Genomic DNA, 14,622 nt, shown 5'->3' with positions numbered 1-14,622 from the left:
CCATTTATACTGCATTCTGCTCCTGGTCATAATTTTCATCTTCTGTCTTTATAATTTTCTCTCCTGTCTCCATGAACATCTAGCTCTGGTCCCTTTTGCACTGAGGCTTGTTGCTTGTATCAACTCTGCTTCATGCAGGGCATTTTAGCTGGATGTTTGACAGCAGCTGTGGCTCTGAGTGGAAGGAAGGGCAAGGGAATTTGCACAGAGGGCGATCTTACTATATCTAATCCATGTGCTGTGCTCTTCTGGTGAATGATGGTTTCACCCCTTTCCTGCATCTCTTTGCTGCTAGTTCTCTTACCATGGGCCTGATCCTGTGCACAAGCTGCTGACACTGGTGGTGGATGATGGGATACAGCCCCCCGTGGAGCTCAGTTGCAAGGAGAGGAACATCCTGGCAGCCACTTTCATTCGCTCTCTACATAAAAATATAGGTAAAGAGAGTAAGGGGTATAAACTTCTATGGCTTAGTCCAGGGGTCCCCAACCTTTACTCGCTTGTGTGCACCTTTCAAGTTTCAACAAGGGGTAGTGGATGCAACCAGAGACTGGTTGCTGCAGGAGACAGAGGTGACCACAAAATGTCAGGGAATGAGGTTATGCATAATTCTTTTAGCAACTTTTCAGGCATATACTTAACAGAATGCCTTTTAAAACTAACATTGCTTTAAAATATTTTCTTCAATACACATAGCTTATCAGAAGCCCTTCTGGGCTGAAGCCTCACCCTCTTTTAAAATTCTTGGCTGGTCCAAGGAAAGATGCCTGTGAGCACCATGGTTCCCAAGGGCATCATGCTGGGGATCCATGGCTTAGTCTCCAATGCATCCTGGCTGGCATAAACTAATAGGACAGCTAGTAGCAAGGTTTTTATAGACGTGGTTCAAACTGCAAGCAGTCTCCTTGGGGATTGCATCACTTTTGCATTTTGCACAGTGTCTAGCACAGTCTTGTTATTGAAACAGTAGTTGAGGTTAAGCTAGGACTGTTCAAGTGACAGAGAGCCACAAGCCATCTCCTCAGCTTTCCAGCTCATTTATTTCATTGGTATTCCTTTGAAAGGTTTGGCACAATTGCAACAAATGTATGTACAACGTTTATATTATCTAGTCTCCTCTTTTCTCCAATTTTTTTTGTGGTCATGGAATGGGAAAAGGTGAAAAGAGCTTTTGAATATGGAACTGCTGCATATTTGTGGGAAGGAGCTGGGATATATGCAAGAATCTTATAAATTGAATTAAAAAATAGGTGTTGAGGAAAGGGGGAAAGTTATGGGACAAGGAAGCTTTGAATGGATGGAGAGGGGTTGGGCATTATAAAATAATGCTTACATTGTTAGTATGTTGAGCCCTCTCTTGTTATCTCAGAACTTTGTTATTGATGTTGTGACCCTTTTGGGACAGTTAGATAAAATTGTGATTTGAGAGCTTGTGGAATTGACTAACTGTAAACCTAAAGCCTGAGAAGAAGCACAAGTATGGTGTTACGTTGTCCATGTTTGATCACAATCTTCAATAACAAAGGACTGGTAATTTAGCCTTGATACCAGTGGTATTTGCTAATCGAGATATGACCATAGGATTTATTGGTTTCAGGAGGTTCAGAGACTCTACAAGACAAAGTAAACTTTTTCCAGAGGGAGTTGCGTCAAGTGCACATGAAGAGACCCCACTCCAAGATTACTCTAAAAGTCAGCCGTCACAATCTTCTGGAATCAGTGAGCATATTTATAATGCAGACTTTTTAAGAGGGTGTGTTTCTCTCTTAGAGAGGACAGTGTAGACTTCCATAGGGTATGCATGTTCTTTCATTCTGATGCAGAATGAGCAAGGGTAGCATGGGGCTCAGATAGTATTTTTTCACTTCTGTATAATATGAGACTCTCTTCTGTTCTCTAAGACCTGTAGCGCTGGGGCCATGACTAAAGAATTCTACATTTGTTAGCCCTTTCTTATGGTGCAGACACTAGATGGGAAGTTGGCCTGCATGGTAGAAAGGGCCCCAGGTGCTCTCATGACAGCTCCCGTTATTGCTACCATCTAGTATTGATGTCTGTTTTGTTCTGACACTGAAGCAATATCTCATTCTTCATAGTTTCCTTACTAATCTGCGGGTAATAGCTAGTTAAAAGAGCCTTACAAATTGCCAAACAAACGTATGGAGAGAGGTGCTTAGATGTTTTTGACAAAGTCCTTACATAAAATCTATGCAAATATAGCAGTCATGGGGTGAAGATGATCCTCTGATAAACTGGGAACTGGTTAAAGAACAGGAAGCAGAGGGTAGGGATAAACAGGCATTGCAGTGCTCACAATGGCAAGTAGTGAGCAGTTGGCTTCTACCAAGGACCTGTGTTGGGACTCACATAGCCTTCATTTAATTTGTTAATAAATGGAGTCAGGAGTGAGTATTCTTATTTTGCTGTATATTTATATACTGCCCTCCCTTGTGGCTCAGGGCCATTTACAGAAGTACAGAACGTAAATTACGTAATACAGTACAACATAGTTCAATAATTGTGTCATTAACAATGCAGCATTGTCAACAGTAATTATAACATAGGTAGCAACAAGACATTTATTCACAGTAACAGTAATATTATGGCTGCACCCCCATACAATGAGTGTCTCTGGATGGAAGGGGGTTCTAGGAGCCCAATAGGTGTTGCTACTGGCCTCAACCAGATCCCCGGCGGAAGAGCTCTATTATGCAGACTGTGCGGCCCAGGTTTCTTCTGGGAACTCATTCCACCAGATGGGGGCCAGAACAGAGAACAACCTGGCCCTGGTTGAGGCCAAACATGCTTCTTTGGGGCCAGGGATCATTAGCCAGTTGTTGTTAGCTGAGTGTAGTGCTCTTTGGGGGGCATGGGCATAGAGGTGGTCTCTTAGGTACACTGGATCCAAACTCTGTATTAAAGGTAATAACCAAGACCTTAAGATTAATCAGGTATTCAATTGATAACCATTGCAGCGGTCGGAGTATGGGCAGAATGTGAGCCCTCCAAGGTGTTCCTGTGAGAACCCTGGCTGCTGAGATCTGGACTAGTTGTTGTTTCCAGATCAAGGATAAGGGTAGCTCTGCATACAGTGAATTGCAGAAATCCAGTCTAGAGGTGACTGTCACATGGATCACTGTGGCTAGGTGTTCTGGGCCAAGTAGAGTGCTAGTAGTTTGGCTTGGTGCAGCCTGAGTACCAAGGTGATCGGTCTTATTGCTCAAGATGGTTACAAGCCTAGTAAACCGTGACAAGCTCTGAAAAGAGCTGTTCAGGCTTTGTAAGTGAGCAGCAAGATGCCAGCAGCTTGTATCCCACCTATTTTTGTGGGTGCAGAGGAGAGTGATTTTTACCTGTTTTGCCTAATCCCATGGGACTCTCTGAATTTCCCCTAAGTTGTTCCTGGGGGCTCCCCATCCCTCACCAGCAGCATTTTGGAGTATGATTTCTGCTGCCATGGGAGAGTGGAATTGGCAGACTTTGCCCACACAGGCTCTTGTAACTGAAGAAATCTACGTAAGGTCCATGTCAAATGTTGCTAAGTTAAAATAAAAGCAAAATGATTTATAGTAGAGCAAATAGTCACCATAAACTGATGTCTGAACTGTCAGTGATGAACCAAAAATCAGCATTTAGGATCTATGAAAACAATGAGTCAGTGTGTGGCAGCTTAAAAAAGGTGAAATCTGCTCTATGGGTATTAGGGAAGGAACTAAGAATAAAACTGCCAGCATCATAATGCCTAAATATATGTATGTGTGTATGGAGCAATTGCATTTGGAGTGGCCACAGTTCAAATTGAAGGAAGATGCCATAGATCTGAAAGAGAGCAATCAAGTGATCCACAGTTTCAGACATCTTCCATGTAAGGAAGGACAGCAGTGGTGGTGGCTCTTTAGTTCAGAATAAAAGTGTCTAAAACTGATTTTTTTTCTGCCTCCTCTCATAACACAAAAACTTGATCTCTAATTGAAATTGAGCAGTAGATTCAGGACAAAGTAAAGAACCTCATCACAAGATGCATGCTAGTGTATGGAATGTGCCACCACAAAATATGGGTCTGGATCATGTCTTGCTTCCACTTATGATATGCTCATTTCTGTTAAACTGGTTCTACTTTTGAGCCAAGTGCTTCCACTCATGCAAGAGCAGTGTCTTTCAGTGAGTTGGAACATATACAATGCCTAACAATATGTTCCCTAGTAGAGGGCTACATCCACACTGATGGAGTGCCGTGAAAGCAAGACTTAGGACACAAGGTATAGTAGTGGTCACTAGCTTAGCTGGCTTTAACAGGAAATTAAATACATTTATGGAGTTTAGTTCTATCCCCAGCTAATAGGCACTGAAGAAAACTGTTTGATTATGAATAAAGTTTAATTCTGGGCATGATTGTACATGATTTTATGTCCAGATTGTACTTCTAGCATTAATTGAAGAGGAGCAGGGGATCTAATCCTCAGGGCCACCTAGAGCTAGGTTATTCATATTTTATGTTGAGAAATGCATAGTCCTGGGGAAATTTACTGTTGCGTGTCCATACAGTTCTTGTTGCTTTGAACAGCTCCGTATGATATGCAAGAATGATTTAACTCTGGCTCAGGCAACAGTGTTGAGTAAGTAGTTTCATGTAACTGCAAATAGATGTATTATTTATTGCCTGTGACTCATTGTAAAAACTGTTCTTAATTTCAAAAGGCATTTACCATTGAATCCCATACTCTTTGCTACATGAACTTTAAGAAAATAATTGGTTCTAGCTCTGCTTCTAATGACAGATTTGATCAAAGGAGTTAAAACTCATTTGAGAGAAATTAAAATACAATGTGGAGGATAATTATTGTGAATGTTACCAGAGAGTAGGCTCTGCTTAGTGATCAGAAAAAAGGACTGAAATCATTTGAATATCTTAAGTGTAAGCTAAGAGTTACCAGAGATAATTTGTTGGCTGTTTTTCCTGTGAGTCTAACTGGGGCTGAATATGTATTCCTAAGTAATTCTAGATACTTCCAAGATCTTATTTAAAGCAAACTTAGTCTTGTGGGATCAGTGCTTTAGAAAAGTAAGCAGGAATCTCTAGAAGAATGAGTCAATGAAACAATTGATTTTATGAGCATTTAGAAAAGTAGGCTGCTAAATAATGAGTGTGATAAATCTTTCAAGACACAGTTGTATCCAACTTCTACCAAACCAGTAAAAAATTGCCCTTACCTTCTCCTATGGTAGAAGTGAAAGCATGCAAAAGCTGACACAGTTCTCCTGCTCCTCCCCCAGTGCCTCTGTCAGCCTTTATACTGGGATTCCTGCTTACACTGGGCATGACCTCGAAACTTTGTACAGTTATATACCAGGTGAACTGAATTAGCTTTTACATGTAAGATTTGGATAGGATGAAAAACAGGATAGGATGAAAAACAGGAGAGTGCGAATTTCAAGTTTGCAGGGAGCTAAAATGTTTAAACTAGTTTTAGATTTCATAGAGAAACTAGAATTTCTTTTAAAAAGCAAGTTAATGTGTCTTGCACGTAAATGAAGAAGAAATTAAATACAAAGCTGGCTGATGAATTGAGAAGCAGAAATAGTTGTATCTGAATATAGGGAAGGTTGTATAAAATAACAATAACAAGTATTTTTATGCTGCACTTCTTATAGGAAGCTCAGAGCTCAACCCTGTAACTACTTGTACAGTAGGCTATGCTGAGAGTGATTGACCCAAAGTCATAATGTGGCAGAATGTATCAATGGAGGATCAAATCAAAACTAAAATCAATCCACTGCAAAATAGTCACGATCTCTATAGTTCAGGAAGAGTTTAACTGGCTGAAGGTTGTAGTCATGGGAAAAAATTGTCCTGACAGTCTGACTCTCAGAGGGTATGTGGGACACATATCTGCTCTGGAACAACTTGATCAGGGCCTCCTCCCTCTCTCTCTCCCTCCCTAACACACACACACAATCCCTTTCCCACCTGTTTCCTCCATTACCTGTTGGTTTCCCAACCTCCTCCTTGCTTCTTCCCCCCTCCCTCACTTGCAAACACATACAGACACACAGACTCTCTCCCCTTCCCCCTCCCATTTCCACATTTACCTGTTGGTTTCCCAATCTCCCTTTCCCCCTCCCTCCAAGCAAACATACGTACACAGACACTCTCTCCCTTCCCTTCCTCCCTGCCACATCCTGTGGGTCACGTAGCGGCTGCCCAGGCCCCAGGGGCTAGTGTGGCTGCTGCGATGGCCTTGGGAGCAGGGCAGCTGCTGCGAAGATCCTCGTGAGTTGCGAAGTGGGTGCCCAGTCCCCATGGGCCAGCATGGCTGCTGGCTGAGCCCTCCTCTTCCTCTGGCATGTTTCGTAAGCAGGATGATGGATGTCATGTCCGTCTACATTTCCTTTGACGAGGTGCGCCAGAAGATGTGTCCCACATCATTAAGATCTTATGTCAACCTCTTGATTTGCAAACAGAAATGATAGTTATTGTTAACATGTTTCCCTTTATATTCCTAGTCTCTGAAAGCAACACGGAATTTTTCTGTTTCGGACTGGAGCAAGAACTTTGAAGTTATTTTCCAGGATGAAGAAGGTGAGTTGGTTTGCCCACTACAAGAGCCAGTATACCTAAGCAAAATGGGGAGGGGGTAAGATGAGTCTGGCTTTGTAAAATTCTGACAACTTTCATAATATCTTGCAAATAAAATATAAAACAGTTCTAATTTTATCGATTAAAAATTGGGCATAGGCTACATGGCTAATTTAAGGGTACATAGTAGATATGTAGGAAAGCCAAAAGCTCTTCAAGTTTTTTTAGTCCTACTATAGTTTTAATTTATGAGGCATCCTCTCAGTATATTGGATGATTTTAGAAAGTGGCTTACAATTAAAAAACACTGCGCAATATAAAAAAGAATTACTAGATTTCTCCCACCAATTATTAAAGGATCATGGTTTATGAGCACTGTACTTGATAGTAGTACACTATGAAGAGAGATGGATGTCATTTCTTGTTAGCTGATTTCTGGAAGGGTCAGGGTTTCTGCAAGGTCTAATTGGTCTTGAACCTGTCCTATTTTGTAGCTTTGGATTGGGGAGGCCCTCGCAGAGAGTGGTTTGAATTGATCTGCAAAGCTTTATTTGACACAGTCAATCAACTTTTCACACGCTTCAGTGACAACAACCAAGCACTGGTAAGTGTTTCTTACATTCATTGGTGGAAAAAGCCATGTCTGCATGTGGCTTCCATTCAGACACTTCTGCACTGAAATTAAATTATACATCCTTTTGCATAGACCCACACTAGAAGATGGTCCCTTTTCTTTTTACAGAGCTTTATACTTGAGCTTTAGCTCACAAGCAGTGTTAAAAAGGTGTGAAGGTGTACAATCGGAGGAGCTTTGGATGCTTTCCCAGGTGCTTTCTTTAACCAAGTAATGACATTTGTAACTATGGGCTTTGTTTATAGGTGCACCCCAACCCCAATAGGCCACTTCATTTGCGGTTGAAAGTGTACGAATTTGCAGGGCGCTTGGTTGGAAAGTGTCTCTATGAGTCGTCATTGGGAGGGGCTTACAAGCAACTGGTGAGAGCTCGTTTCACCCGCTCTTTCTTGGCACAGATTATAGGACTGCGGATGCATTATAAGGTGACATCTCTTTTTAAATATTTGCAATGATTAGAGTATGAAACAGTGACCAAATCATGGTTCCATGGCAAATATTTCAATTTTTTTCTCTCTCTTCCCTCCCACACTGCTTTTCCTCTTAGTATTTTGAGACAGATGACCCAGAGTTTTATAAATCAAAAGTTTGCTTTATCTTGAACAATGATGTGAGTGAGATGGAGCTAGTCTTTGCTGAGGAAAAATACAGCAAATTGGGCCAACTTGAGAAGGTGAGAGGCACTGGTTGAGATTGTACTGTTTGGGCAAATTGGGAAAGTAACAGTGTTTAAACAGGAGGGAAGAGATATATTTAGGATTTCTTATCATTTGGATTTATGAACTGAACAGTTGTCTTTGTTTCAGGTGATTGAGCTGGTAACTGGTGGTGCTCAAGTACCAGTAACCAATGAAAACAAAATTCTTTACTTGAATCTGCTTGCACAGTACAGATTAGCCAATCAGGTTAGAGAGGAAGTGGATCATTTCTTGAAAGGTAATGTTGTATATGGTGCCCTTTTTTGGTGTATATGGTCCTTCCTTTCTAAATAAATTTACATTCTGCTATCCTCTTTAAGGTCTCAATGAGTTGGTTCCTGAAAATCTTCTAGCTATTTTTGATGAAAATGAACTAGAGGTAAGATTGGGAAGAGCTGTCTTTGAGACTGCCAAACTTTTTTTGTGTGTGTCTCAGATAAATGTCATTAGGAGCTTAAATCCCAGCTTAAATGCTGTATATCTGCATAAAACACATAACTTTCAACTGCCTTAATACTGAATCAGTCCATGAAGGTCTACTCAGACTGGCAGTGGCTCCCCAAGGTCTCAGGTATAGGTCTTTAAGCCAGCTTGGTGTAATGGTTAGGAGCACTGATTCTAATCTGGCAAATTGGGTTTGATTCCCTGCTCCTTCTCCACATGCAGCCAGCAGGGTGACCTTCGGCTCGCTGCAGCACTGATAAAGCTGTTCTGACCAAGTAGTAATATCAGGGCTCTCTCAGCCTCACCTACCTCACAGGGTGTCTGTTGTGGGGAGAGGAAAGGGAAGATAACTTTAAGCCACTTTGAGACTCCTTCTAGTAGAGAAAAGTGGCATATAAGAACCAACACTTCTTCTTACTTGACCCTTTTAACTGGAGATACCAGGGACTGAGGCTGGAAATATATGCATGGCAAGCAGAGCCTCACCCCCTTCCCCAACTTTAATTGTAGTTGCTAACAGGACTGTCCATATAAGCCAAGTAAATCTTCACCCATAATAGGTAGATCCTTCTGAGTCTACTTTATCTTCCATTCCATGCCCTCACTGCTGCAAGGTGCCTTCCTAAACCCTGCAACTGTGAAGTTGCAACTCCAGCAACACCACCTTGTGTGGGCTGTGTGTTGGTGATCAAGTACATGCAGAAAGCCCCAGGTTCAGTGTTCAGTATCTCGATGCAAAAGCATCTCAGGTAGCAAGTGTTAGGGAAGGTCTTTCTCTGCCTCCCACCCTGGAGAACTGCTGCCAGTCAGAGTAGACACCGATGTATGAATGATCTGACTCAAGCAGCTTTGTATAGTTATAGTGCACCAAGAGGCACCTATCCTTTGCAGGCAGATGGAGCAGGGGGCATTCTAACCTATATAGCTCTTGCTTGTGAGTCCTATAGATTTAATGTTGAGACGGAACCTTAGACAATGGGTTATGTCCAAAGGGCTGCAATCAGAGCTCCACTTGCAGAATAGAATTCCTCTTCCCCTGTCAGCACAATGCTACTGTTGAAATACTGTTGCCAGAGCTTGGAGACTCTTGAGAATGGTGTTGGTATAATGTGAGGGTCTTTAGTGAGGAAAAATACACCCCGACCCCCAATGGAAATGCCTTTCCTCCTGTAGAAAATAAGGATTGGATCCAACTTATAATGTTTTGGATTGGATTTTGTCCAAGTCAATTATTGTTATTTTTAACTATAAGCTTACAAGCTGTGTATCTTCTGGTGGTCTGTTTGAGTTCCCAGATCCCACATGTTGCTTTAAATGATGGTTTCTTGGGTGTATTGTTGAAGAACTTAACCTTTGTTTCCATCAGTTGCTGATGTGTGGTACTGGAGACATCAGTGTCTGTGATTTCAAAGCACATGCTGTGGTGGTGGGTGGCTCCTGGCACTTCCGAGAAAAGGTAAGCGGGGTAAGCCACAGTCACGATGAATAGATTGTTCTCCACTTGTGAAAGGGGCAGCCAGTGTCTGTTGTCAAGGTAGTGAAGCTTTTTGGATTTAAAAAAAAACACAAGAACTGGAGAAAAGATGAGACTAAGTATATCTTTTCAGAAGCTCTTGTTACATTTGTTTATTATCAAGTCTTTTGTCCCTTAATATATCTGTGCTCTTTGCACATTTGGTTTATACACGTGCTTTCTGCTAGGGGTTAGGGTTAGTGTTTGCCTAGGATCTTGGAAACCCAGGTTTGAATGCCAACTCTGCTATGTATGGAAGCTTGCTGGGTGACGTGGGTCTTCTCACATACCTTTCAGACTCACTTGCAAGTACTGTGAACCAGCCTGAGATGGCTGATTCGAGCTGATTAGCTGTTTTGAATCCCCGTCAAAGAGAAAGGGTATAATGAAGTCAAGAAATAAAAGTAAATTTAAAATATTACTTAGCCCAGGTTTAAGTAATTTACAAGGAAACAATCTCTCTTAAATGAAGACTAAAGCTATCTGTATGCTCCTATGTTTCATTCTTAGTTGGGGAAAGGAAACAAATTCCCATGTTTGTGGAGGATCATATCTTACTCCACCACCCAAAAGAATCATCTTTAAACAGCCCGTGGCGCCATGGGCGCCACGGACTAAATAATTCGTTAAGCCCCCTAGAGGTGGGCTTTGTCCGTGATGAGGAAGGGTCCGGGTTGGACCCTTCCTCACGACAGACAATCGGAGGGACCAATCGGCAGGCGCGAAGCGCCTGCCGATTGGTCCCTCCGATTCCCAGCCTGAGCAACTGCGAGCCGCGCACAGCGCGGCTTGCAGTTGCTCCCGGACTGACGCGGTCAGACCGCCACCCGAGGGAACCCCCAGCAGTCGCGTGAAGCGCGGCTGCTGGGGGTTCCCTCCCTGCCGGTCTGACGCGCCTTCTCCCCTTTCAAAACCCCTTTTTATAAAGGGGCTTTGAAACTAGTCAGTTATAATTGAATTTGTTGATGATTTTAATATTTATTCACTGTTTTTATGATTATGATGTACTTTTATTGCTTTACCTACTCTGGAGAAAAACATGTCTACAAATGTCATAAATCGATAAAACCCATTTCTAAAAACGATACAGGAATGTAAGTTTAGCCTGGGCAAGACTTTAACAGGTTTCTTCTCCCTGTGGTGTACAGTTGCCTTTGTTCCCTTATTTTCATACTGTGTCCTCTAGGTTATGCGGTGGTTTTGGACTGTGGTCTCCAGTTTCACACAGGAGGAACTGGCCAGGCTGTTGCAGTTCACTACCGGCTCTTCTCAGCTGCCTCCTGGAGGATTTGCCGCACTCTGCCCCTCTTTCCAGATCATTGCAGCTCCAACGCACAGTACACTGCCAACTGCTCATACTTGGTGAGTTACCTTCTGGGGTAGTCACACATTGAGAGCAGGTATATCTCAGGTGTCTGCAATTCGCTGCATGTTGATAATGTGCTTGCCCCCCTTCCTGTATCTTGTAGCTAATGCTTCTTTGAGATCCATCCAGTGCAGTAGATTCTCTTGCCTAGGAATTATTGGAAGTGTGCAAGTGTTGTTTACTAGTGTTGTTTTTTCTTTCAGTTTTAACCAGCTGTGCCTCCCCACATATGATTCCTATGAAGAGGTGCACAAGATGTTGCAGCTGGCCATCAGTGAGGGCTGTGAGGGCTTTGGCATGCTCTGATTCCCCCCGGGAGGAGCCCATCTAGCTTCCTTTGTTCTTCAGGGTAAAGCCCAGCCCCACTTCACTACTCATTCTGATGCCCCATCTTAGGGGTAGTGGAGACAGGGCAGCAGCACCATGCAACCAGGAATGTCAATCAGCAAATGTCACATGGAGGCCTTCCCACATCTGGAGTATGTTAATAGGAGCTCATCTTGCCCCCTTTGCTTTCTCTCCATTCAATTTGGTATGTGAAATGAAGTGGGGTGCATCTGCTGGGATGGATGGTATAGGACTTGCCTTTGACAGTGTATGATATGTGTGGCTCTCTAAAGAAGGAATCCCATAAGCAAAAGTTGCTATCTGGTACAGAAGGTTTCTTATGTAAAATACTCTGGTTGTTTTAGAGATGAGTGTGAAGCTCTATATCCCCAGATTTTGGGAAGCCTTAATACCTTTCCATGCCTTGGCCCAGATTTTCACATAACTAATTACCCTTCAATTTGGGTTTTGTGGAAGGATGTAAAATCAACCCTCCTTCCTTTTGATGCCTGATCCATTAGGGCTTTAAATTCTCTGCTACCTTGCACTGCACGCTGCCATTGCTTGCTCTTGCTGGAGAGGGAAGGTAGCATTTCTGTCACTGGAGCCCAAGTGTTTACCTGGCGGGGGCAGTGGCAGTGGACTATGTCTTGGAAGCACTGGCTACAGAATGTACTTGTGTAGTGAAGCCAGTGACTTCCACTGGCTGAACTAGAAGAGGAATTCCTCCTCCAATCATTGGTCCGGACAGTGGTTATGAACGCTGACAGGAAATTTCCCCCCCTCCACCATAGAGGATGAATGTAAGTGTGCCTGAGATCCAATGCCTGTTCCAGGGTACCGTAGAAGAAACAGCAGTAGCTCAAGAAGCAGCAATTTTGTGAATCAAAATTCTGCTTGCATAGAAATACAATTTGGGGTGATAAGTATCAGATAGAGTTTAACTCCTCAGTCTCTCCTTCCCATTTCATGGGATCCGGTGTCTACCTCTTCCATGTGGTAGTAAGGGTTTATTACGTTAGCATACTTCATGCAGAGTATGTCACAGGCATTGGTACCTGTGCCCTCCTGTCTGTCCAGTTCTCCTGTGTTCTGTGTTCCCAAGCATTCCATTTGTTTTTATGGGGATTAAACTGGAGCTGTCCATAACAGGCACCTCAGCAGGTGGGCCCACAGGGCAACATGTTGCACTACCCACTCCACGCTATTTGGGACAGTGGGAGCCGCCATGTATCATGTCTCTTGACTAATTCTGACAGCATCCTCTCCACCACTCCTATTTCCTTGGCAATAAAGGAGTGGGAATTCAGGGATCCTAGCTGGCGGTCCAGTGAGTTTTCGTCAGCAAAGCCAAAATCTGAGTGGATTGTAAAGTCAATAATCTGTTGGTACCTAAAGTGCATTTCTTGAGGTCAAAGAGATGTTGGTGGCAGGTTGTTTAGTGAGAGGAGCTAACAACTGTGACTGACTGGAATTCCCCCGTCCCCCCCAAGGCTGGAATCTCCATTTGGTGTCTCATAAAAGCAAACTCTTTAAAAATAGTTTACAGCGGTGCCAGTTTTTTTCAGTTCAACCATTCTGCTATAGGCTATGGTTATAGCTTTTTGAGATGACAGATTTACATTTTTTTTAAAGATAATTGTGCATATTTTAAAAATGTGAAATAACAATTTAAAAGGGGACAAAGCAGGCTTTCATTTTTTTTCCTTTGGGTGAATGCATATTGCATCTGTACAGAAGTACAAGCCATCACTCTGCCAAAAATAATTGTTTGTACTCTGAGTACTGGGGACAGCTCAGGGAGTCTTTTCCCTTTGGGGGCTTGTTTAGAGACCACCACTGTATTTTCCTTCATGGCAGATGTCTTTCTTCAAGCAGAAGCTCTCTTGAAAGCAAGTCACTTGTGTTATGAGAGCATCTTTATGCCATCTTGTTGCATTAAAGGTGACTTATATCAAAAGAGTGCAGTTGAGGTTCCTGATTGACTTATGACAACCCTGGGGGCCAAAGGCGGGTGATGCTGCAGTGAATGGCTGGGAAGGAGCTGCTTGTTACTGATCTAGGCTTTTGTCTTGTTCCCTAATCTATTGAAGGCTTTTTTCAGCCATGGCTTGAAGTTGGTTCTGCTACATCTTCCTCAGGAATCCTCTCCTTTTTTTATACTAAGGACTGAGTGGCTGGTAATTCAGCAGTTCTCCTCTGCTTGAAACCACTCTCCTCTAATAACATGTATTTGGCACTTGTTGCCTTTTTGCAGCTGTATAGATGCCAAGGACTTTCTTTACACACAAGCACAGTTGGAACAGTGGGGGCTGCAGCTAGGTTAATAGCTAATACTTCTGTGTGGGTCTGCATCCCCCTTGTTAGCAGGGTTTCATAACTTCAGTGCAGAAGATCTGGTTTTGCTTCTTGTTCTTTCCTACCCCCTGTATGTTGCCGGATTCCAGAGTGGGGACATGGTACAGGCTGTGCTGTAGCCATTGATCGTGTGTATTTGTGTGAATTTTGAAGAAATTCCTTTTTGGTCTTTGTTTGTTCCATCTAATGTGTGTCAGTTTCCAAGATAGAGGTTAACCTCATGATACTGTCTCAAAATAGGTCTCTTTGTGCTGGACTTGCAATGGATACCACAGGGCCTTGGTCATGCCCTGTCTCTGAGAACTTTCTTGCATGTGTTAGAAACCAATGCCTATTAATTTTAGCTAGGACAGGCCTGTTTTCAGCTAGCTAGCTTAAGACTATATTCCAATGAGATTCTGTGTCTCCAATAGATGTAAATAGTTTGTACAATAAATAAAAATATTTAAAATACGTGTGATTGTCATATAATGATCATTATTCTTGAATTGTTTCCCATGCAGGGCTGCTTTGAATAGCTAGTGTGACAATAACTGTTCCTCATACTTTTAGAACTGGTACTTGACATTCTGTTATGGCACAAACTCTATGTGATACTGAGATTTTACAAGGAAATGACAGCCATGCTTGAATCTTAGACTACCTTGTCTAATCTCCAGCTGCTGGGTTTTGAGTTGGCCCTAGCATTAAATTGGGAACATTCCA

The 14,622-nt window shown here is 42.7% G+C and overlaps 1 protein-coding gene across 2 annotated transcripts in view; it reads left to right on the top strand.

Annotated features, from left to right (window-relative positions):
- AREL1 (apoptosis resistant E3 ubiquitin protein ligase 1) overlaps positions 1–14,370 on the top strand; it is a 32,890-nt gene extending 18,520 nt beyond the window's left edge. For both annotated transcript variants that reach the window (XM_077323235.1, XM_077323236.1), the window contains exons 10-20: positions 296–437; positions 1,598–1,719; positions 6,505–6,580; positions 7,072–7,181; positions 7,457–7,636; positions 7,759–7,884; positions 8,018–8,147; positions 8,230–8,288; positions 9,720–9,809; positions 11,053–11,228; positions 11,436–14,370. In XM_077323235.1, the coding sequence (XP_077179350.1) occupies positions 296–437; positions 1,598–1,719; positions 6,505–6,580; positions 7,072–7,181; positions 7,457–7,636; positions 7,759–7,884; positions 8,018–8,147; positions 8,230–8,288; positions 9,720–9,809; positions 11,053–11,228; positions 11,436–11,538 (1,314 nt within the window). In that variant the 3' untranslated portion in view covers positions 11,539–14,370. The remainder of the gene's footprint in view (positions 1–295; positions 438–1,597; positions 1,720–6,504; positions 6,581–7,071; positions 7,182–7,456; positions 7,637–7,758; positions 7,885–8,017; positions 8,148–8,229; positions 8,289–9,719; positions 9,810–11,052; positions 11,229–11,435) is intronic.
- Positions 14,371–14,622: the final 252 nt, after the last annotated feature.

The sequence above is a fragment of the Paroedura picta genome, chromosome 2 (assembly GCF_049243985.1).
Source record: "Paroedura picta isolate Pp20150507F chromosome 2, Ppicta_v3.0, whole genome shotgun sequence".
NCBI lineage: Eukaryota > Metazoa > Chordata > Lepidosauria > Squamata > Gekkonidae > Paroedura > Paroedura picta.
The sequence above is the reverse complement of the archived record's forward strand: the minus strand, read 5'-3'. Positions and strand labels throughout refer to the sequence as shown.